This window comes from Thalassophryne amazonica, chromosome 7 (assembly GCF_902500255.1).
Source record: "Thalassophryne amazonica chromosome 7, fThaAma1.1, whole genome shotgun sequence".
Taxonomy (NCBI): Eukaryota; Metazoa; Chordata; class Actinopteri; order Batrachoidiformes; family Batrachoididae; genus Thalassophryne; species Thalassophryne amazonica.
The window spans coordinates 74,834,409-74,859,863 of record NC_047109.1 but is presented as its reverse complement, the minus strand read 5'-3'; the positions used below and the strand labels follow the sequence as shown (position 1 = coordinate 74,859,863).

General features: G+C 40.6%; 1 protein-coding gene across 2 annotated transcripts; it reads left to right on the top strand.

The window, feature by feature from the left end:
- Positions 1 to 2,587: 2,587 nt before the first annotated feature.
- On the top strand, positions 2,588 to 24,884 carry tnfrsf1a (tumor necrosis factor receptor superfamily, member 1a). 2 transcript variants are annotated; one of them, XM_034174516.1, is made up of 10 exons: positions 2,588 to 2,738; positions 11,794 to 11,898; positions 11,978 to 12,086; positions 12,210 to 12,335; positions 12,433 to 12,582; positions 12,755 to 12,833; positions 19,016 to 19,077; positions 22,900 to 23,081; positions 23,181 to 23,331; positions 23,441 to 24,884. In XM_034174516.1, the coding sequence occupies exons 2-10, from the start codon at positions 11,827 to 11,829 to the stop codon at positions 23,734 to 23,736; spliced, it is 1,227 nt and encodes a 408-aa protein (XP_034030407.1). In that variant the 5' UTR covers positions 2,588 to 2,738; positions 11,794 to 11,826; the 3' UTR covers positions 23,737 to 24,884. The 2 variants fall into 2 exon arrangements, with proteins under 2 accessions (XP_034030407.1, XP_034030406.1); XM_034174515.1 differs by having other exon boundaries at positions 11,975 to 12,086.
- Positions 24,885 to 25,455: the final 571 nt, after the last annotated feature.

The following is a 25,455-nucleotide window of genomic DNA, read 5'->3' as shown; positions in this document are numbered from 1 at the left end:
ATAAGTGGGTCATAACTTTTAATGACCAAACCGTGAGAACTGCCACGAATGTTCCAAAAAATATGATTTAATAAACACCTGAACTGAGGTTAGCCTATTAGCATTTCTGGTTTGAACTTGAAGATAGGGACGTGTGCAGGCTTCTTTCATCACACACTGAGTCACCCACACTCCACATCTTTATCCATTTATGGGTTCATCATGATGTAGCCAAGAATTTATATGGAAGTCAGAGCGCCTGAGAGATTCTTTTGGCCAGAAAGTTGTTTGAGGTCCTCTTTGTTGCAGCCATACAGAATACTAGCACAGTGAGAAGATGCTGTCACCGCACGAACATGGTGAGGAAGTATGACATTATGATCCCCAAGCGAGCTGGCTTCTGTCTACATCTGCAGGCAGACCTCAGCAAATCCGGGTCACCACAGCATGCATACATGTCTTGAAACTGGGAAAACTGTTCTGCTTTGTGTTGCCGGTGGAACTGTGACGTCATCCATCCATCAAAGCCCCAAATGGTCCAGAGAGACTGATGGGTTAAGTGGTATTTGCCACGGACAAATTAATTCAATCTGTACCTAATCAGTTTTCTCACTCCATTATAGTGTGACTACACTTATAGCCTCATGTGTTTCATGCTGGGGAATTTCTAGATGAGGAATACTAAAGGATTATTAACCAAGTGAGAGGTCTGTACGGTGAAATATCAGCTAGAGGTGTTGAGCGTCAACGAGGCCTGTGTGAAAAACACCAAAGTCTGACATCCCTGTAAAGACTGAGCAAGCAAGGTTATTAAGTTGTTTATTATATATATATATATATAATGCTAACAAATGGTCCGGTTATTAGCTGGTAAACTTTCAATCTGTGTGTTTTTTTCTGATGCTGCTCAGATATTTGAGTATGTTCATGTCTGACTTGGTTTATCTAATCGTGTTTTTAGCTTCCTGGTTTGTAACAAAAATGTGTTGTGGACCGATTGTCATGGTAACCGGTCAGATAAGGGAAAATAACCGACTGGTAATCAGCCAATCAGAGCGTGTGTAGCGTCGCAGCGAGGTAACAAATTGATGTATTTTCAGGAGTTAACAAGTATCAAGCAACATATCATGTGCCAAAAAAATCCATCAGGAGCTAGAAATGCCCATTTACTGCACACTGAAAGCAATGGAAGAGTTAAATGTCATTTTCGCCATTTACAATTCTATTTTACATGGTGTAGATTTTTAATGATTCATCAGTTTATGTGTTCCTTTAGATATCAACATATAGTACCTAAGTTCTTAGGTTTCCACTTGATAGCATAATGATTATACTTTTTATTTTCCTATAGTATGCTAAGAGTTACTTTAGATAGATACCAGTACACTCATAGCTTCTGCTTCTATAGCTTAACCTGCTAACTATATTTGATTTTACCACTAGTATACATACTAAATTACCTACACTACAATCTTCTCCTGTGATGTCTTATCCTTATGATTTATTATTTATTAGATTATATATACGTTTTTCTTGAGCTGCTTGGGTGGGTAGGGAGAGTTCCCATGGGATAAAAAAGCTTTTTATCCTACCATCCAAGACCAGGCACCTAAGTGGCTCTACTCTTTTCTACTCTCCTATTTTACGCTTCCTTTTTAGATATACCTTTGTATACTGGCATAGTTCCACCTTAGAACTGGAATATAATATATAAGATATACTTTACTGAATTTTCATGTCCCTGGGTCCTCTGCCTTTGAGATCGAGAGGCGCCTGGGAAGGACTTATGGAGTCATGAGGTCACTGGACAGAGGTGTTTGGTGATGCCTGTAGCGGGATGAAAGTCCCGGGTCCCAATTGAAAAGACGTTCCCGCTAGCTTGGCTAACGGGGCGTTCTCCTTTGGCTGACCTGATAGAGGAACGGTCTTTTGTGCGAGCCACGTGGATTCGATCCCCACCGTCGTCCCGGTCATGAAGGTCCTGCTGCTTCATGCCGATATCTTTGCAGGCGAATGAAGGTCCAAGTCTTTAGGATCCTGGTGCTGCCTGTCTTGCTGTACGGTTGTGAGACGTGGAGGCTAACCAGTAACCTAATGTAGCAAGGTGAAGTCCAGATTGAAAAGATGTTCCTGCTAGCTTGGCTAGCACGGGAATTCCCCTTTGGCTGACCTGGTAGCGTTTTGGTCTTCAGTTCGAGCAGTCCGGTGTTCAAATCCCACCACCGCCACTAAGACAACGAATGCATGTCTTTGGTACTAAATGTCTTTGAAGGATCCTTGGGTACCACTGGACAGACTGGACCGGTTGTGTGCCTGGGTAGTTGCCATTCAAGAACCGAGGTGGTTCCATGTTGTGGATGCGGCACCAGCGCATTGCTCTCAAACATGACTATAATTACATCAGTGTGATGTAGTGTAGAATAAACCCACAAACAGCTTCAATTCAACTTTGGTTGCTAAGGTTAGATCTTAATTTAAATTCAGACAGTTTTGTTGTGATTTGGCCCTGTATAAATAGTAAAGAAGGCAGCGGGAGGAGGGGGGAGTCTGTCTCCGCTTTTAACTTTCAGTCTTCCAGAACCAGTGTTGATGACGCAGCAGTTTCTCGTTTAGCTCCGCCTCCACTCCGCCGCGCACGGAGTTGGGCATCGTGTTTTCCCTCAAACTTAACTTCTGTTTAAAATTAACACACACATTTTGATGTCGTGATGTGGACCTGATAAAAAGAAGCATCGTTCGCTATGACTGTGGATGTCGAGGTAAGCTGATAATAAGATTTCCGGTGTGTCACAAGGCTTCGCTGACTTTGGGCTGAAGTGGGCGTCAATGCGGTGTGATGACCGAAACCAGGCAACAACAGAAAAGAGAGATTAAAAACTTCAAAGCGCGAGTGACGATTAGGTTGTTAACGCTGACCTTATTTCTGTAAAGTCATCATCTTGTGAAGACTTTAAACGTTTTAACTCAGCGATAGTCATCGACAGGGAAGTGGGGACGAAGCTGCCAAACAAGTGTCGCAAAAAATGTCGCTCTGCCTGTGAGGCGTTTGAAAAAATCAGACAAGACTAACGTCTTTGTGTTTACTCTGACTACATATAATAATAATAAATCATCCTAGCTAATTATAATCTTGCGTAAAATTGAGGATGGATGGATTGATTGATTGGAGGATGAAAATACATCAGTTACTTCCACCAACTCCTGTTTGTTTCTGTTTGCTTGTTTGTCTTCTTGTGAACAGCCTGTAACCCACAATTTTTCTTAGATTATGATTTTTTTTTTTTTTTTTTTTTTTAGAGGATTCATATCCTGATAAGGAACATCTGATTTGACTTTCAAGGTCAAAGTCAGGAAAAATCTTGGAAAATTGAAAAATTCCCTATCCTTTAATATTAAACAAATTTCAGAAATTTATAACGCTGTCAGAAATAATTGAATTTCTTTCATCTTTGAGGGAGTTATGTAGGAGGGTATCCTTTTTATCGACTGCCAAATCATCCAGATTACAGATTTTGTGGCTTTTAAATTTAGCGTTGAAAACCCCATTTAATGTATATTGTACATTATATCTTAATCAAACGTGCCCCAATCACACTCATATTTGAAAGTGAGGTGCAGACTGGCACTCATCAACAAAGATCCAGATTGTGGATTCTGAGGACATTTGAGTTCTATATTGAAAAGCCCATTTGGTGTGCATTTTGTTTTATATCTCAATCAAATTGGCCCTCTCAATCAATAGACAAAGTTTGATCCGCATCTGATCTGTATAGTGGATTTAGTGGATATTTGATTTTAACATTGTAAAGCCCTTTTGATCTATATTTTGTATTATGTTTTATCTTATGAAACGCCACATCTAACAAGACTTTGACCTTAAATTGTTTCCAAGGTAAAAAAAAAAATAAAAAATTGTGGAATTGGAAAGTAGTGTTGGCAGAGGTTTGTGCTCTATGACTGCAGTGCTCTAGTTTACAGAATTTTTGACAACATAATTTGGCTTCAGTCCTATTATAAATCTTACCATGAAAAGCACTAGATGCAGTCCATTTACCTTTCTGTTGAGAGGGGTTAAAGTCTCCAGAGGATTATCAACCCACTGCAAGAGGTACTTTAAGGATCAGACACTACATCGCAAGGAGAGGAATGTTGTTTATGGAGTCCAGTGCAGTTTGGACCACTCAGACCTTCATGTTGGAGTAACTAAGCAGCCACTACACAAATGTATGGCCCAGCACAGAAGGAGCAACACTTCAGGTTAGGGTTATGCAATTTGCTTTCATATAAAAAGAAAAGGGACACACATTTGAGGGCAACAAGGATTAAATTGTGGACAGAGAGGGTACATGGCTTGAAAGAGGTGTGAAAGAAGCCACCTATGGAGAACTGGAAGAACCTTTCCTTAACCTATGGGAGATCTAAGATACAGTTTGCCTGCCCATGAGTTTTGCACCGTATGGAATCATAATGGGCTGAATTACAACTTGGTTTACATTGGCAGATTTCCCCAAGCAGCTCTTGCCTGGAGTCCTTCCAAGCAGGCACACCCTTTAGCAAAACTTGAGCTCAGTAGTTTCTTCTGGAGTTCGGTGCATTCCCACCCACGCTCAGCTCAGAATGGCCTGGGGCAGGCCCGTCACAGCTTTAACTAATCTTGGGTGAACTTGATTAAGGAAGCAATTTTTTCACCAGTGTTTCTGTTAGCAGGATAACTGAAAGTAATGAAGAAATTTCAATGAAATTTGGCGAGCAGATGGATAAGTGTATGGGAAATAAGTGATTCAGTATCTGAGGGGATGCGGCATATATTGCAGAACTAAGATCCAGAACAATGTTTGGCACATAGCAATGTTTAACTCAAAAAGTTGAGAGAGGATGTTGATTAAATTTGGTGAGCAGATGGATAATGTCCTTGAAAATTAGGGATATTGTTTTGAATTTGATCCAGAACATATTTTAGATCCAGCATCCAGAAGACACTTTAAGCAATACTGCCATGTGTCCGTGGCAGAGGAGTTCTTTCTGAGCTTAGTGTAAAAATTGGATGCTAAGTTGTGACAAACCTGGTGGCTCACATGGGCGGGCACGAGAACAGCGAAATTCATTAAAGTTTTGAATATATTCAAAACCAGCACAACTTTCCCAATTTGGGGAGATCTATGCTGGGCACCCTAATAATCTCCTCCAGGGTCACATGCACACAATGCCGGGGTACTGCTCTGGAAAACTCTGCACCGAACTCAGCCAGGTGTGACAGCTCCTTCACAAGGAGGTCCTCTTTTTCTCCAAGAAGATCCATCATGGAGAATACAAACGCCTGAGACAGGTGGAGTTTTACAGCTCAAAAAAAACCATATACGGCTCCCTTTTCTTGTGTAGACTGACTTTGTTTTGCAATACAAACTTTACCTTTTTCAAACTGAAGAAGATACTTGGATGAGGAGTAAAGCATCTTTAAGAATAACCAGTCCAGTTTCTATAGAGTAAACTTTTGATTATACATTACAGCGTGGTTAGAAACTTGTCCACTCCACAGACATGTTTGTTATTGTTCCTGCACATCTGTTTAGTTGAGTTGTGGCTCATTTTATGAAATGAATTTTTTTTTTTTTAGTAGTAAACTCAATTACCCATATTCCAAGAAAACTAATGTTAAGATGTGAAACAGTGTGTCATGAAGCGATAACAGTCTGCAGGTTAGTCTGCAGATTTTCCTTGAAACACTGCAGCAGGTGACTTCACTGCAGAGTTCCTGTCACCATCTCAAAGCGTTGTTCTCTACAGACATCTGGCTCTTCACAGTACATAGACACTTATTGCTGCACCAGAGGAAATTGTAAAATCTTTGTTCTCAATTTGAAAATTTAAATAATTGCCTTTTTTTACACTCAGATATGGACACAATGTAAGTTATGGACAAAAGGCTGCAAAACTATGCCTATGCATATTTTTTAGTATAGCACCACCAATAAATAATTACAAATATAAAAGTCCACACTAGTTACACTCAACAAAAATATAAACGCAACACTTTTGGTTTTGCTCCCATTTTGTATGAGATGAACTCAAAGATCTAAAACTTTTTCCACATACACAATATCACCATTTCCCTCAAATATTGTTCACAAACCAGTCTAAATCTGTGATAGTGAGCACTTCTCCTTTGCTGAGATAATCCATCCCACCTCACAGGTGTGCCATACCAAGATGCTGATTAGACACCATGATTAGTGCACAGGTGTGCCTTAGACTGTCCACAATAAAAGGCCACTCTGAAAGGTGCAGTTTTGTTTTATTGGGGGGGATACCAGTCAGTATCTGGTGTGACCACCATTTGCCTCATACAGTGCAACACATCTCCTTTGCATAGAGTTGATCAGGTTGTCAATTGTGGCCTGTGGAATGTTGGTCCACTCCTCTTCAATGGCTGTGTGAAGTTGCTGGATATTGGCAGGAACTGGTACATGCTGTCGTATACGCCGGTCCAGAGCATCCCAAACATGCTCAATGGGTGACATGTCCGGTGAGTATGCTGGCCATGCAAGAACTGGGATGTTTTCAGCTTCCAGAAATTGTGTACAGATCCTTGGAACACAGGGCCGTGCATTATCATGCTGCAACATGAGGTGATGGTCGTGGATGAGCAGCACAACAATGGGCCTCAGGATCTCGTCATGGTATCTCTGTGCATTCAAAATGCCATTGATAAAATGCACCTGTGTTCTTCGTCCATAACAGACGCCTGCCCATACCATAACCCCACCGCCACCATGGGCCACTCGATCCACAACATTGACATCAGAAAACTGCTCACCCACACGACGCCACACACGCTGTCTGCCATCTGCCCTGAACAGTGTCAACCGGGATTCATCCGTGAAGAGAACACCTCTCCAACGTGCCAAACGCCAGCGAATGTGAGCATTTGCCCACTCACTGGAGTCAGGTCGAGACCCCGATGAGGACAACGAGCATGCAGATGAGCTTCCCTGAGACGGTTTCTGACAGTTTGTGCAGAAATTCTCTGGTTATGCAAACTGATTGTTTCAGCAGCTGTCCGAGTGGCTGGTCTCAGACGATCTTGGAGGTGAACATGCTGGATGTGGAGGTCCTGGGCTGGTGTGGTTACACGTGGTCTGCGGTTGTGAGGCTGGTTGGATGTACTGCCAAATTCTCTAAAACGCCTTTGGAGATGGCTTATGGTAGAGAAATGAACATTCAATACATGAGCAACAGCTCTGGTTGACATTCCTGCTGTCAGCATGCCAATTGCACGCTCCCTCAAATCTTGTGGCATTGTGCTGTGTGATAAAACTGCACCTTTCAGAGTGGCCTTTTATTGTGGACAGTCTAAGGCACACCTGTGCACTAATCATGGTGTCTAATCAGCATCTTGGTATGGCACACCTGTGAGGTGGGATGGATTATCTCAGCAAAGAAGTGCTCACTATCACAGATTTAGACTGGTTTGTGAACAATATTTGAGGGAAATGGTGATATTGTGTATGTGGAAAAAGTTTTAGATCTTTGAGTTCATCTCATACAAACTGGGAGCAAAACCAAAAGTGTTGCATTTATATTTTTGTTGAGTGTACATTATGAACCAAAAAATAACATTGTGGACTAGATGAAAAATGAGGAGAAAACATTCCTAAACTGCACCTTATCAGCAGTAAAACTTGCATTACACAGGATGGTTTGCTGTGCTTCCCTTGTGTGTCCACCAAATGTGTGAGGATGCCATTGGAAACTCAAGAGACACGCAAGGAATTAATGGTAAATGGACTGCATTCTTATAGCTCTTTTCCATCTGCATCAGATGCTCAAAGTGCTTTACAAATAATGCCTCACATTCACCCCAATGTGAGGCTGCTGCTATGCAAGGCGCCCACTACACACGGGGAGCAACTAGGGGATTAAGGACCTTGCCCAAGGGCCCTTAGTGATTTTTCCGGTCAGGCTGGGATTTGAACCGAAGGGATGCCCATGTCATTCAAGGGATGGTCAGTGGAAGCACAGAGAACACTATGGTCATCATGAATTATTGAGCATGTTCAAAACAAATGCTCAGTGGATGCTAAGGGTGAAGGATGTTCAAAGAAGGCACAGGGGAGGCACAAAAGAGGCACGGGGGATGCCGAGGCCTTTAAGGGATCGCTCATGGATGAAAGGACACAACAATTGGGGTTGTTGGTTGTAATTTTCATGCATCATGTGATCCCAGATTGTTGCACAGAGGAAGCAGGAGGATTGCCAAGCTAGCTGGAAGTTGCAGATGGTCGCGCAGACAAAGCTCAGCGGAAGCTCAGTGGACATAGAGGTCCTCATAGAACGCCAAAAAATACCCCCAAAGGACGTTGGCGCATCTATACAGAAACATGTTTTTCATCCCTTCTGTGTCTGTTGTGCATCTTGGGCATTTTTAGGATGCACAAGGGACGCTCAACGAACACCATCGTGTGTGAAGGGGGTCTAAGAGTAAAACACGGCACTACAACCCCTGGCAAAAATGATGGAATCACCGGCCTCGGACGATGTTCATTCAGTTGTTTAATTTTGTAGAAAAAAAGCAGATCACAGACATGACACAAAACTAAAGTTATTTCAAATGGCAACTTTCTGGCTTGAAGAAACACTATAAGAAATCAAGAAAAAAAAGATTGTGGCAGTTAATAACGGTTACTTTTTTTAGACCAAGCAGAGGAAAAAAATATGGAATCACCCTGGAATTTTCATCCCCAAAACTAACACCTGCATCATATCAGATCTGCTCGTTAGTCTGCATCTAAAAAGGAGTGAACACACCTTGGAGAGCTGTTGCACCAAGTGGACTGACATGAATCATGGCTCCAACACGAGAGATGTCAATTGAAACAAAGGAGAGGATTATCAAACTCTTAAAAGAGAGTAAATCATCACGCAATGTTGCAAAAGATGTTGGTTGTTCACAGTCAGCTGTGTCTAAACTCTGGACCAAATACAAACAACATGGGAAGGTTGTTAAAGGCAAACATACTGGTAGACCAAGGAAGACATCAAAGCGTCAAGACAGAAAACTTAAAGCAATATGTCTCAAATCGAAAAATGTACAACAAAACAAATGAGGAACGAATGGGAGGAAACTGGAGTCAACGTCTGTGACCGAACTGTAAGAAACCGCCTAAAGGAAATGGGATTTACATACAGAAAAGCTAAACGAAAGGCATCATTAACACCTAAACAGAAAAAAACAAGGTTACAATGGGCTAAGGAAAAGCAATTGTGGACTGTGGATGACTGGATGAAAGTCATATTCAGTGATGAATCTGCATTGGGCAAAGTGATGATGCCGGAACTTTTGTTTGGTGCCTTTCCAATGAGATTTATAAAGATGACTGCCTGAAGAGAACATGTAAATTTCCACAGTCATTGATGATATGGGGCTGCATGTCAGGTAAAGGCACTGGGGAGATGGCTGTCATTACATCATCAATAAATGCACAAGTTTATGTTGATATTTTGGACAATTGAAAGGATGTTTGGGGATGATGAAATCATTTTTCAAGATGATAATGCATCTTGCTATAGAGCAAAAACTGCAAAAACATTCCTTGCAAAAAGATACATAGGGTCAATGTCAATGAGCAGATCTGATTTGATGCAGGTGTTAATTTGGGGGATGAAAATTTACAGGGTGATTTCATATTTTTTTTTCCTCTGCTTGGTCTAAAAAAGTAACCGTTACTGACTGCCACAATCTTTTTTTCTTGATTTCTTATAGTGTTTCTTAAAGCCAGAAAGTTGCCATTTGAAATGACTTTAGTTTTGTGTCATGTCTGTGATCTGCTTTTTTTTTCTACAAAATTAAACAACTGAATGAACATCCTCTGAGGCCGGTGATTCCATAATTTTTGCCAGGGGTTGTACATCATTCACATGACCAAAATTGGAGAATATCCTTTAAGTCAGTGATTACCCTATATTTTTATTTTTTTACAACAAAAGTTCTACTTCCCCAGTTTTACTTAGTATTCATGAAATAATATTAATACCAATGAAATCAGGAGCAACAGCAGTAACGAGAGCCCATCTGTGATGTGTTGAAATAACATCAAACTTGGAAAGCACAAGTTATTTTTCTCTCTTTCCAAAAGTGTATTTGTGCTTTAAATTCTGTGTAACTTTCTGAATCCTGTAAACCTTGTTGATGACTTCATTCTTCGTATGCTTGCAAAATGAAATGTTTCTACCGTGTTTATTGTGCCCACATGAAACGGCTTAATTCAGCTTTAGATGGTTTATATTTGGCAAGAACCCATAGTGGCTCACAGACTAGGCAGAACCTCAGGGGACCCTGTGGCTAAGGCTGAGATTTGTTAGTGTGATGAGGAGGAGTATGTGCGCTAATGCACATAACTGTTTGCACATACACCATGTGCTTTGGTAGATAACCCACCTATTAGTGCAGCAGACAACAGACTATTTAGAGGAATCCTTCAAATGGTGACGCAAGCACCAAATTCAGCACAAATACTCACTCATCTCAGTCAAAACTATTACATTTTGTCAATCCTATTCGTTAAACCAATAATTTGCCCCCGTTTTGTTTTTTTTTAATCAAAATTGGAGAAACTTTAACTTTTAATCCCTGTACAAACTGAAAGTGACCTTTGTCACTATTCTTGCTGTTTTTACCCCATAACATTTAGTCAGAGAGTTCAAACTATACCTTTTTGAAATCTTTATGTTCAGTCAAATAATGTGGTATAGCTTTCAATTTGATTAGAGCATTTTTAAAATTTAACCACTATGTAATTCCTCAATTGAGTGGAAGCCTATTGAAAATTCAAGTGGGCAGTAATGTCTAAGGAGTATTTGTGCCTAATTTGGTGCTTGCATCACTATTTGATTGTTTCAGTTATCTGCTGCACTATATGGCAGGTGTTTCTGAATATCACTCAATATAAATAGGAAAAAAAAGTGTTCAATGATGGACCATTTTCTTGGTGATCTTTCGTGCAGTTGCTTTCTGCAGATGAGCGTAAGCCCGTTTGTTGCTTAAACAACGTGGACACTGAGCAATGATACTTGCGTTGCTTTGCGCAGGGTGTAAGATAAGGCCCTGAATCATAACAGCTGTCTGGATTCTCAACACAACATACAGAAGAACATGGATACTGAGCTGCTCCTGCATCAGAGGTGTATCTGTCTGAGGTTAAAGTATTGAACCTTCAGAGACATTAACTTATCTCGACATTGACATTCATGTCTCTGGGTCCTCTGCCTTTGACATTGAAGACACCTGGGAAGAGCTCATGGAGTCAGTTCACTGGACAGAGGATTTTGGCGATGCTGATACCATTGCAGGAGATTGAAGGTCCAAGTCTTTATGGTCCTTGTGCTTCCTGTCTTACGGTATAGTTGACCTAAGGTGATGACTGTGTCTGTGGTACTCGGACTCTTTGGAGGATCATTGGGCACTGCTGAAATAACTTTGTGCCAAATGAGTCAGACTCAGATGAGAAGTATCTTGTGGCATTTTTCTCTGGGTATGATCTACCATGCGGGTGCCTCAGTGTTGAGGTCTCCAGTGGGTGGAGAAGTCCAAAAGAACACTGGTTGTCATCCAGGACTAGGGCACCTGGCACCAGTGCATGCTCCCCAGATTTAACTTGACTTCCAACTTGGGGTCCATCCATTTGTGGTCTGCAAAGTGACCATCCCATCACTATCTGCAAATTGACCATCCTATCACCATAAAAATGTGATATATATATCTCCAAAGACTTGTAACATGATGATTGTTTTTGGGGGGCCCTTTTGTGTTGTTTACAGGTGGCCTCAGATGGACTGAGTTAAACCTGTCAGATGATGGAGGGAGCTGTATTCAGAAGAGGATGGAGTACAAAAGCCCGCATTGGCACACTGCTGCTCCTCATGGTGAGAAAGTCAGCAGATGGTTCACAAAATATGTGACAATGATTAAAATACATATTAAAATTTTTTTGCTGTGTTGCAGTGCATGATCATCCGCACATCGACATTATTGCAGTCTGTAGAGGAGCAGTCGTGTCCACATGGGGACTATCTGTCTGAAACTGGAATTTGTTGCAACAAATGCCCACAAGGTACGGCCTCTAAAACAAGATAAATAACACGCCGTACATTATTATTACTGATTATTTACCTATTTGGATAATTGGAGAAAGATTTAAAAAGACTTAAAGTTGGGTCTTTTTTTTTTTTTTAAGGTTTTAAGCTTTTAGAAGAGTGCCACGCTGTGGGTCACAGGAGTAACTGCACACCTTGTCCTGCTGGAGAATACACAGATCAGATTAATTTTTCTTCCACCTGTAGACGCTGTCGACGCTGCAAAAGTAGAGTCACATTCACTTATTTACAGGTTGTTGGTTTTTTTTTCTTTTATATACCATTAACGGCGTAATTTCCTTTTTTCTTTTCTGTTTTTTGTAGAGAATGAAGTTGAGGAGAAACCATGTGAACGACAACAGAACAGGGAATGTCGCTGTATCGAAGGTTACTACAAAAGCAAGATCGATTCAGGAACGTATGAGTGTCTGAAATGTAAAGTATGTAAAGATGGAGAAAGACAAAGCCAAAAATGTGAGTGAAGGTCACAGTGAAACTATTTACAGCTTTTCTTAAGAGACTTTAACAAGAGTACATTCTAAAAAAAAAAAAAAATCTGTTTTTGTATTATGCATGTTTCTCTGTGTGGCTGAATTAAACCTTTACTGACGTTGGCACTTGATTTCTGTCTTCTTGTGGTTTCCAGGTACATCAGATCAAAACTCTGAGTGCGAGTGTGAGAAGGATTACTACAGAGTGAAAAGCAACTGTCTACCATGCGAGAGGTGAATATAGTGTGTGCACGTGCATGCTTTGTTCTCATCCTGCTGTTGACATGGTTTTATTTTAACATAGTCATGGGGAAGTTAGTTTGTTGAATCGAAACTTGCGACATACTACCGGCTTTATTCACTGTTTCCTTAAGTGGTAACTAGGGGTCTGTTCCATAAAACAGGATTACCCAATAAGCCAGGCTTATTTCGTTAGTCTGTCTTATTTTCCAGTGGATCTGGTTCCATAAAGCAAGCTCTTCATAGTTCAAACTAAGTTATCACAGCAACATATGCTAGCAAACTAACCTGGTCTGGACCAGGCTAATTGTCAGGCTTAGCCTGAGTTGCTGCTTAACCATACCTGTCAACTCTGGGAATTATCAGAGAGGGAGATATTTTTTGCCATAAACCTGTCATGAATGTGCAACCCACCCTTGAGCCCTGTAAAGTGCTGTGCATTTTTTTCTTTCTTATTAATTAGTTAATTAATCCTAATTAATTAAGCGATGTATTGCACAGTATGTAAAACAATAAAAAAAAAAGACTAAGTGCCACTCTCTGGAGCTTTGAGTTAATCTTTTGTAGGTTTGAAGTCGCATTGCAATCTGAGTTGAGTTTGAATCAGAATCAAATTTATTGCCAAGTAAGTTTGCACATACAAGGAATTTAATCTGGGGTTATTGGAGCAATAAGAAAAGAAAAAAAAAAACTTCTATAAGTTAAAAATAGTCAAATAGACAAAACCATATTCACTGTTTAATAAATAAAATGGAATGAAATACCAATGCACATGCCAAAATATGAACAATCACTGGCCACCACTTCAAGTTGAATCAATGCAATGCATTCTGGGTAAAATGTACTGATAAATAAAGGTCTTTATTGTGCAGATTGCAATGCTTTATGCTACTGCTGTGGTGAACATGTTGAAGTTTCTTAAATCTTGTTAAAATTATGTCTATAGGTGTCTTTGATGTCTAAATTATGAAACAACATGACGCCATAAGTGAGTGGTTGGGTTGGATTATATGCTTCAAAATGCCTAGCTCCATGCTGTTGGAGTGCAGTGATGTTGGAACAATCATAGAAATTTATTCTGCTTGTTCACAAAAAGCAGACAACTTAACTGAAATTTTAAAACACTCTGAAAACACTAAGTTATTTAAACTAAGTATCGCTGAATAAAAAAAAAATTGTGGAGTGATACGTTAGTTTGAAGGTTGAAACGCACAACAAGCCAGACTACTGAAAAAATTAGATTATGATATCTGCTTTTCATGAACATGCGGGAGAAATTTCTGGGATCACTCCAACATCACGACACTCCAACAGCATGAAGCTCGGTATTTTGAAGCCCATAATCCAACCCAACCACTCACTTATGATGTCAGGTTGTTTCATAATTTAGACATCAAAAATACCTACAGACATAATTTTAACAAGCTCTAAGAAACTTCAACATGTTCACCACAGCAGTAGCATAAAGCATTGCAATCTACAGAATGACACATTTGTTTCAGTACATTTTACCCAGAATGCATTGCATTGGTATATTACAGTTTTTCTCAATTGCTAAAACACTTTTCTTGAAAGATGCTCTCCTTTTCTCTGAACTGTGAACACAAAACCCAATTTTCAAGCTACATTCGCAAAACCCCAGACTCTTCTTGCAAAACCAAACTTTCACCTCAAAATAGTTGAGTCTGTGTTCAGAACTGAACTATGTTGTCAAATTGTGTCCCGAGTCAATCAAAATTAAAAACAATACTGAGCCGTCTCTGAATACTACATAGAAAATAGAGTGCTCAGGACATGAAGCTGTAAAAATAAATGTTCATTGTTCACTGTAGGCTAAATAACAAAAAACCTGTGCATTTAGCACTTGTACATAGTTAAACAGAAATCCGGTGCATTTACACGTAGCACTTGTACAGCACATAAACAGAAATCATGTACATTTAGCACTTGTATACAGTAAGTCTACATATAAATAAAGTACAAAAATATACATGGAATACTAGGCCTACAACCAGACTAACCCTCCAATACAATACTATGGTTCAGTATATAGTATAGTCATACAGTAATTCCTGTCAACATTTATAATGTCAGAAAAGGTAATGACCTGTTCTCTAAATCTTGGGGATTATGGTGGACACAGTGAATCTACCGATGTTTGGTTGGACCCTTTGTCCGGCCTCCCTCATGCTCATACCGTGGACTAGAACATGGTCAATCACAGTAGCTCTGATTTCATCAGATATTACTGTTCTCTCAAAAATTCTTGAAAGGGTAGTTGTAAAACAGCTAACTGATCATCTGCAGAGGAATGGTCTATTTGAAGAGTTTCAGTCAGGTTTTAGAATTCATCATAGTACAGAAACAGCATTAGTGAAGGTTACAAATGATCTTCTTATGGCCTCGGACAGTGGACTCATCTCTGTGCTTGTTCTGTTAGACCTCAGTGCTGCTTTTGATACTGTTGACCATAAAATTTTATTACAGAGATTAGAGCATGCCATAGGTATTAAAGGCACTGCGTTGCGGTGGTTTGAATCATATTTGTCTAATAGATTACAATTTGTTCATGTAAATGGGGAATCTTCTTCACAGACGAAAGTTAATTGTGGAGTTGCACAAGGTTCTGTGCTAGGACCAATTTTATTCACTTTATACATGCTTCCCTTAGGCAGTATTATTAGACGGTATTGCTTAAATTTTCATTGTTACGCAGATGATACCCAGCTTTATCTATCCATGAAGCCAGAGGACACACACCAATTAGCTAAACTGCAGGATTGTCTTACAGACATAAAGACATGGATGACCTCTAATTTCCTGCTTTTAAACTCAGATAAAACTGAAGTTATTGTACTTGGCCCCACAAATCTTAAAAACATGGTGTCTAACCAGATCCTTACTCTGGATGGCATTACCCTGAGCTCTAGTAATACTGTGAGAAATCTTGGAGTCATTTTTGATCAGGATATGTCATTCAAAGCGCATATTAAACAAATATGTAGGACTGCTTTTTTTGCATTTACACAATATCTCTAAAATCAGAAAGGTCTTGTCTCAGAGTGATGCTGAAAAACTAATTCATGCATTTATTTCCTCTAGGCTGGACTATTGTAATTCATTATTATCAGGTTGTCCTAAAAGTTCCCTAAAAAGCCTTCAGTTAATTCAAAATGCTGCAGCTAGAGTACTGACGGGGACTAGAAGGAGAGAGCATATCTCACCCATATTGGCCTCTCTTCATTGGCTTCCTGTTAATTCTAGAATAGAATTTAAAATTCTTCTTCTTACTTATAAGGTTTTGAATAATCAGGTCCCATCTTATCTTAGGGACCTCGTAGTACCATATCACCCCAATAGAGCGCTTCGCTCTCAGACTGCAGGCTTACTTGTAGTTCCTAGGGTTTGTAAGAGTAGAATGGGAGGCAGAGCCTTCAGCATTCAGGCTCCTCTCCTGTGGAACCAGCTCCCAATTCAGATCAGGGAGACAGACACCCTCTCTACTTTTAAGATTAGGCTTAAAACTTTCCTTTTTGCTAAAGCTTATAGTTGGGGCTGGATCAGGTGACCCTGAACCATCCCTTAGTTATGCTGCTATAGACGTAGACTGCTGGGGGGTTCCCATGATGCATTGTTTCTTTCTCTTTTTGCTCTGTATGCACCACTCTGCATTTAATCATTAGTGATCGATCTCTGCTCCCCTCCACAGCATGTCTTTTTCCTGGTTCTCTCCCTCAGCCCCAACCAGTCCCAGCAGAAGACTGCCCCTCCCTGAGCCTGGTTCTGCTGGAGGTTTCTTCCTGTTAAAAGGGAGTTTTTCCTTCCCACTGTAGCCAAGTGCTTGCTCACAGGGGGTCGTTTTGACCGTTGGGGTTTTACATAATTATTGTATGGCCTTGCCTTACAATATAAAGCGCCTTGGGGCAACTGTTTGTTGTGATTTGGCCCTATATAAAAAAAAATTGATTGATTGATTGATTGATTCTTTGTTTTCGCTGATGACTTCGAAACACCTCTTACACGAACTCTTCTCAGATTTCTATCCATTGTAGTGCCTCACAAACCAGTGCTCTCTGAACTTGTATATGTTCCCTCACATCATTGGCCACAACTGTGATCAATTTTGACTAGTTGTGTTCAGCTGGTGACACTGTTTGACTTTTGTCACCTGTGCTCAGCATTATGCAACACAGGTGCATCGCAATGAAAATGTGTTGGCAAGTTGTGTCCAAACAGGTGAAAAGTGCTTATGGTTTTGCCAAGAGTTACTGATTCAGTCAGTCGGTTCAAGCAATTGAGCATTTGGTTCAGACAATAGGGTTTAATGTTTTAGCAATTGAGGAAAAACTGTAATCGTATACATTTATGTAGTCAATCAGCAGTTTCCTGCCAGCCTTTCTGTCTGAGTTTATTTATTGCTGCCATGTTACCTCTTTTCCTTATTAGATGTTTAAATTCCTCATAGGTCTCCATTATAACATTGCTCTGTACATTTTGCCATTGTAAATCCAGTTGATCTGTGTTCGACCTCATGGGCTGCCTATGAATGGCAATTAGTCTGACTGGCTGAACCTGTCTTGACTTAGGTTGATTGCATGAACGTGGCTCGGCCTTTATGGAACCGCTTTAGCCTCATGTCATTTATCAAGTCAGGTGTTTCACATTAAGCCCCGCTTTTCTGAGCTTGCTTCATGGAACGAACCCCAGGAGAGAGAAGTTGGTAAACTTTGCAAATGGGTTATGTTAAAACATTTGTTAAAGGAGCACTAAATTAGAAGTTATCTTGTCTACTGAGTGTCAGTTTTCTAGCTCAGACACATCCACAATCTATCTGGTTCAGATAAGTTGTGGATATCTGAGCCAGATGCGGCAGCATTTACCTGAAATAAAATCCTTCAGTATTCTGTATAGTACACAATCAATTTCTCAAATCATAGAAAATGGAAACTACGAGGTCTGTTAGAAAAGTATCGGACCTTTTTATTTTTTTCAAAAACCTGATGGATTTGAATCACGTGTGCTTGCATGAGCCAACCTTGAACCTTCGTGCGAATGCGTGAATTTTTTCACGCCTGTTGGTTGCGTCATTTGCTTGTAAGCAGCCTTTGTGTGAGGATGGGTGGAGTCTCTCGGCGTTTTTTCTTTGCAAGGAAATGGCGGAACGACTGGAACAGCGCGACTACATCAAATTTTGCCAGAAACTGGGCGACAGCCAGGTGGAAACCATTCGGATTATTCAGACGGCTTTCGGTGATGATCCTATGGGCATCACACAGATTAAGGGCGGTACAACCGGTTTAAAGACGTCCGCACAACGGTGGAGAGCGAGCCGCGCTCTGGGCGGCCATCAACACGCTGAAATGACCTGATCATTTCCAAAGTGAACGCTGTGGTGATGTGGGACCGTTGTGTGACTATCCAAGAAATTGTGGAAGAGGTGGACATCAGCACTTTATCGGCACATTCCACTGTGACAGAAGATTTTGCCATGAAAAGAGTTGCAGCGGAATTCATGCTGATGGCTTTGGCACGAAGCTGATGCCCAAAATGCCCTGTTGAAAAATATGGCGTTAAAGTTCAGTAAAAGTATCAGTCTAGATTTGCCATGAACTACCATGTATCATAAAAATTACTTTCTCAGTTTCGAAATAATTCTGCTGCAGAAAGTAAAATGGAGAACAAAATAACTTTTTTTTTTTTTGTCCCTTCGGCTGCTCCCTTGTTTGCACTCGGGGTCGCCACAGCAAATCCAAGGTGGATCTGCATGTTGAATTGGCACAGGTTTTACGCCGGATGCCCTTCCTGACGCAACTCCTCATTACATGGAGAAATGTGGCAGGGGTGGGATTTGAACCCAGAACCTTCTGCACTGAAACCAAGCACATTAACCACTTGGCCACCACCCCTGCAACAAAATGACTTTGTTGATGGAGCTAATTTTTGCTAAAAGTGTCATGATGTCTACTCCTTTCATCTACAGTCATTCATTCATTGGCGTGCTCACAGTACATTCTCAAAATTCATTCTTTATATATAATCTCGGCATATAACGTGCTCTGTCATAACTGTTTATTTGCTGCCGTTTTAAAGTTGTCTGTGTCTTGATAGTCAGTCAGTTCCTCATCAGTTGTGCTTCTTCCTCTTCACTGTTGTCAAATTTCCTCTCTTATCCACAGTTGTACAACTGAGTGCAAACGTCTTTGTGGAGTGGTTCCTTCTAAGATTAAGACTACAGAAGGTGAGCACTTGTGTCCTGTGTGAAATTTTTGCTGAATTGTTTATACAGCAATTGCAAAAAAGGAAGACAGTTATTCCACAGATAGTCCTTAATAATTGTACCATTTTTTTATTTTTTTTTCCCCACTTGGCCACTCCAATTCAAAGTGTTGGATGTATTCTGTCAACAATGGAAACCTTAAAGGTTAACTTTGAGACTTAATTAACATCCTCGGCTGTATTTTTTGTCTTGGATTTAGAACATAAACACCATCAACAGGCTAACTGGTTAATTATTGTATTGGCGCGAGGCAATCAGAAATACTCAAAAGTAAACACTTTCTTGTCGCCACTAGTAAATTCTTTGGGCTTCTCACTTTTGGCTCGGGAATGGATTGGCATGGTGACTTGACACAAGTTTTACAGCGGGTGCCCTTCCAGACCCTCCCTTCTCCTTACATAAAGAATGGGAACTAGTGATCTTGAACTAGGAAGCTCCCATTTTAGAAGCAAGTGCAGATGTCATTAGAAGTGTGTGGTAGCATGGAGGGGGGGTCCCTGCAGAGGCAACATGCTTCACTGATGCACATGTCCTCAACTATTTAGTGATTTTGAGCGAGCGGTGCAGAGGTGAATTGAACGATTCCAACATGAAATGAACACAAGAATGATTAACCTTCTGGGACCAACACCGTCGTATACGACGGCTAAGACCAAGCTTTACTAAATTATAAATAACTTTTTAATGATATGAGATAGAAACATACTTTTTTTTTTTGCTGAAAAGTTAACTCCGCAGACTTTCGAGCCAGCCATCTTTGTACTCCTCATAGAAGCTGTGATGACATGCGCAATTTGAGTGTCCAATCAGAATTGGTTCACCGTCACATGGTTTTCCAAAATCCAATCGTAGGGCAGATTTACCTCACGCGAAAAGCCCAAGATCGTTTACAGGAGTGATATGTTACTAGTTGGCCCGTTTGAATAGCCACCTGGGTGCTCCAATGAGTACATACTATTGGTCTCCCTGCGCCATTACGCACAACAATCAGTGAAGCAGACGGAGAGCCTCTGATGACAATCTCACGTGCTCAAACAAAGTGTGTGTAACTATCAGGATTGCTCCACTAGTTTGCATGTGAATGTTACTGGATAACTCTGTTGCTTTCTTGACGTAAAGCACTGTTTACCATATCAATGGACAACAAAACGCATAGACCATTTTGTGTATATTGTTCACAATGTGCATTTGTGTTTGTTTGAACCTTTTTGTTGCACAGTCTTTCACAGAAGACCTCAAATTAGCTTTATAAAGTGTCAAAAACAGTTGTTTGTTATAGTTTGCTGTGTGTTTTGAATAAATGTGTGTGGAAAATTATTTTTTGCTTTATTTTTCCTTGCCTATTTTTGATTATAAACCTTTATTACACTTAAAACACAACAAAAGCATATATATTCTGAAAGCACAGGTTGTCCTGAAAAAAAAGAGAAATAAAACTTGATTGTGGGATGCAGGGAGAGCTGTTAACAGCAATAATAAAACATTTGTCAGGCGAGTGAACTGTCCAAAAATGTCCTCAGACCCCAGAGAGTTAAGGAAAAACTCTATTAATCTGACATTTTCTATATTACCACTTATTACTTTTTTTTTAATCAGATCTGACTATTGTCTAGTTAATTTGACATTCATGTATGACAGATTTACATTGGATTTGAAAATGCACAAAACTTGGGAGATTTTTTTTTTCTGTAAATGTAACAACTTCGATGTGTAATAAAGCCCCTTTCATACCGGGCCAACATAGAGTTGCGTAATATGGAGTACCAACTACACTGAATTTGTGCAGTCCTGCGCCAAGCTTATGCAGCCCTACATGGCAATATGCTGAGGGACGCAGTGGGGTCCATGAAATGGGGTCCACCATGCATGTGCTTGTTCTGTTAGACCTCAGTGCTGCTTTTGATACTGTTGACCATAAAATTTTATTACAGAGATTAGAGCATGCCATAGGTATTAAAGGCACTGCGCTGCGGTGGTTTGAATCATATTTGTCTAATAGATTACAATTTGTTCATGTAAATGGGGAATCTTCTTCACAGACTAAAGTTAATTATGGAGTTCCACAAGGTTCTGTGCTAGGACCAATTTTATTCACTTTATATATGCTTCCCTTAGGCAGTATTATTAGACGGTATTGCTTAAATTTTCATTGTTACGCAGATGATACCCAGCTTTATCTATCCATGAAGCCAGACGACACACACCAATTAGCTAAACTGCAGGATTGTCTTACAGACATAAAGACATGGATGACCTCTAATTTCCTGCTTTTAAACTCAGATAAAACTGAAGTTATTGTACTTGGCCCCACAAATCTTAGAAACATGGTGTCTAACCAGATCCTTACTCTGGATGGCATTACCCTGACCTCTAGTAATACTGTGAGAAATCTTGGAGTCATTTTTGATCAGGATATGTCATTCAAAGCGCATATTAAACAAATATGTAGGACTGCTTTTTTGCATTTACGCAATATCTCTAAAATCAGAAAGGTCTTGTCTCAGAGTGATGCTGAAAAACTAATTCATGCATTTATTTCCTCTAGGCTGGACTATTGTAATTCATTATTATCAGGTTGTCCTAAAAGTTCCCTAAAAAGCCTTCAGTTAATTCAAAATGCTGCAGCTAGAGTGCTGACGGGGACTAGAAGGAGAGAGCATATCTCACCCATATTGGCCTCTCTTCATTGGCTTCCTGTTAATTCTAGAATAGAATTTAAAATTCTTCTTCTTACTTATAAGGTTTTGAATAATCAGGTCCCATCTTATCTTAGGGACCTCATAGTACCATATCACCCCAATAGAGCGCTTCGCTCTCAGACTGCAGGCTTACTTGTAGTTCCTAGGGTTTGTAAGAGTAGAATGGGAGGCAGAGCCTTCAGCTTTCAGGCTCCTCTCCTGTGGAACCAGCTCCCAATTCAGATCAGGGAGACAGACACCCTCTCTACTTTTAAGATTAGGCTTAAAACTTTCCTTTTTGCTAAAGCTTATAGTTAGGGCTGGATCAGGTGACCCTGAACCATCCCTTAGTTATGCTGCTATAGACGTAGACTGCTGGGGGGTTCCCATGATGCACTGTTTCTTTCTCTTTTTGCTCTGTATGCACCACTCTGCATTTAATCATTAGTGATCGATCTCTGCTCCCCTCCACAGCATGTCTTTTTCCTGGTTCTCTCCCTCAGCCCCAACCAGTCCCAGCAGAAGACTGCCCCTCCCTGAGCCTGGTTCTGCTGGAGGTTTCTTCCTGTTAAAAGGGAGTTTTTCCTTCCCACTGTAGCCAAGTGCTTGCTCACAGGGGGTCGTTTTGACCGTTGGGGTTTTACATCATTATTGTATGGCCTTGCCTTACAATATAAAGCGCCTTGGGGCAACTGTTTGTTGTGATTTGGCGCTATATAAAAAAAAAAATTGATTGATTGATTGACCATGCCTCCGCAATAGTACGCTGCCCTACGCCAGTCTGGCGAAAAATCCTTTTAGGGTTTTTATCAGTACATACCTGCATTGCTAGATTTTATTCATCCCGCTGAACGTTGCTGGCAGTGAAGCTTCAAAACCACTGAAGAAGAAGCGGGCCATACTTCCCCTCTGTGCGCAACATACGCAGCCATTCCTGCATACTAGATATGCAGCACAATGCAACTCTACACAGGCCCAGTGTGAAAGGGGCTTAAGGACTTGAGTTTGGTTTGTCGTTTTGAAACATCAAAATGAATCCTTTAAATTGTAACCACACCACATTTGAATGTTTTATTTTTGTTCTTATATGTCTGGTTCGTTGAAGCTCCTGAATGTGGAAATGAGTTTTTAATGAACCGAATCCTTGGAGTTGGAGTGGCGGCAGTGGTCGCATTGGTGCTGGTAGGTCTCATCACCTATGTAGCAACAAAACGTTACACCAAGAAGAAGCTGCGTCAGGCGTCCCCACAGCCAGCTGACTCGGAATCATCCTCAGAAGCTTGTGAGGTAAACTTACAGCTATTATCTATTGTTGCATTTTTTTTTTTTACACCCCCCCCCACTGCATGAACTTCCTATGGGTAGTAAAACTTTGTCCACTTGTAGATTCTGATCACATGTCAAGAAGAAGTTTCATACAACCTCAACAGTAAGGCTGTTCTCCAAAGTAATATCAGCGACCCTGAGTCATCCAATTTGCCCGACTGTGTCCCTGTGGAACCCCAGACTCAGCCTGTGAACGCACACCCAATCACTGGTACAGTTTATGTCCACTCAAATATGGACAGTAAAGTCTACCACTCCTAGCTTGCCATGATGTTAACCACTATCTCTTTCTCCCAACATTTTTTATCTCCCCACTCCAGTGCCTAGCCTGATCTACACCGTGCTAGATCTGGTCCCCGTGCTGCAGGTGAAGCAGCTGGTGCGCTCGCTCGGTGTGACGGATAAAGAGATCGAACGAGCGGAGGCCGATCATCGTTCTTGCCAGGAGGCTCACTACCAGATGCTGAGGGCGTGGGCAGAGAGAGGGTCACATGGCGGGGGAGGACAAAATGGAATCCCATACGAGCCCCTGTTGCTGGAGTTGTTAGATACACTGCGGATGATCCACTTGGAAAGGGCAGCAGAGCAGCTAGAGACAAAGTATAGCATTCAGTAGTAGTGTATAGTTTGCCAAGTGGAACAAGAAGCTCATGAAACCAAGTATTGTTCTCTGTAGAGAGTCACTCACAGACATCCTCAAAGCACACATTAACCAGAGGAATGAGGTGCTGCAGCGGTGACCGGAGCAAAGTTAGATTTTTGTGTAATCAGAGTCACTGATCACTCTACCTCTCGTCCTGCCCGTCACTCTCCAAGATGATGGGATCAGACTACTGAGAGCGACTGTTCAAATGGTTCAGAGAGCACAAAACTAAGAATGACATTGTGATGATCAAACTGGCTTGTTGTGAAGAAGCTTTAATGTTTTGTTGTAGATCGTTTTGTATCTTTACTTGGCTCAAGAAGCCTTCTACATTATGTTCTGGACTAAACGTTTCCATGGATATGGGGTGGGGCGGGTGGGGGAAGTATTGTTTTTATTTTTTTTATGTTTCTGTGTTATAGAGTGTTAATTTGGGAAACAGCTTTTGTTTGTGGGAGATTGTAGCTGACTACTTTATGCCAAGCTAATGTACTGTATTTATATTTCCTATAGTTTTATCAGGATTGTATTAAAAATCAAACATTTTATCATTCATTCTTCACTTTCAACATCTTTGTTATTGGGTGTTAACAACCACTGTGGTTACTCTACTTATCACAAAAAGTCACTTGAAAATAGTTTAAATCCCTTCCATTTGTTGTTGTTTAATAGAGGCAAGCATAGATGATTGTGTTGCCCACCATGAATTGAATAGGTTATGCTTTAAATGTGTGGTGACTTGTTTAAGTTCCTGTTGTTTTTAGGGAAGTGTGTTGTTCCCCATCAGACCACTGGCTTTTCAAATTTGCATTCTTTAAAGCCCCATCATCATAAGAGCATTAATCATCCTCTTTGGATAAACAGGTCACACCTCAATTCAGTCTGTCAGCCAAGAAACTCTCATAATGCCAGTCTCAGCATGTCGAGGTAGATATAGTCAAAAAGAACAAAGAGCGACAAAAACAGGATTCCCAAAGCACCTTTCAGACTGAGAATGTTTTATAATGTATAATGATGTACTATAGTTTAATGAAATCTGAATGTTGATTGAAGGATAATGTTGGACAGCAGCTACAATTGTTATTGACTTTACAAGTTTCAATAAATGTCATTCATACTGTGTGTGTGTGAGAGAGAAATGCTACGGTAGAATAATGTGTTGGTATGCATAATCTGCTTTAAAAAAAAAATTACTGGATGTACTCTTGTAATGTCACCTGAAATTATATTCAATCTACACTGCACTTAAAAGCCTTATAGATTTCACTGAGTGGTTTGTTTGTTTTTGGTTTGTTTTTTTTGTTTTTTTTAGGACATCTCCCACTGGCAGTTTTTAACATCTGGTTAACATAAGATTAAAAAGATGCTTGGTACGCCGGCAAGGGTGGTCGCATCTCCTCTCACCTTTGTCTGTGCTCCTACCTTCAACGTCCCTACTTCACGGGACTGTGAATTCTTCAAACTATATTGGTTTAAGCATGGAATTGATCAGCTGGTCTCTGAACGCTATTGACACCATTTTTTTCCAATAAGAAAATCAGGGCAGGGGCACTTGATGCCTGGGAGAAATGGTGCGTCACATGTTTGGCACCACTCTGTGGAGGACGTTGAAGATTTATTTACATTTAGTTTTATTGTTGGAGGGCTGGTACTTATTGGTTTATGTGCTGCCCTGACCTACTGGAGAATTGG

Excerpts from the sequence above, each read along its gene's own strand:
- tnfrsf1a (XM_034174515.1), top strand. The coding sequence starts at position 11,827 with ATGATGGAGGGAGCTGTATTCAGAAGAGGATGGAGTACAAAAGCCCGC. Across the intron at positions 12,583-12,754 it reads AGAAAGACAAAGCCAAAAAT|GTACATCAGATCAAAACTCT; the intron begins GTGAGTGAAGGT and ends TGTGGTTTCCAG. Across the intron at positions 23,082-23,180 it reads CATCCTCAGAAGCTTGTGAG|ATTCTGATCACATGTCAAGA; the intron begins GTAAACTTACAG and ends GTCCACTTGTAG.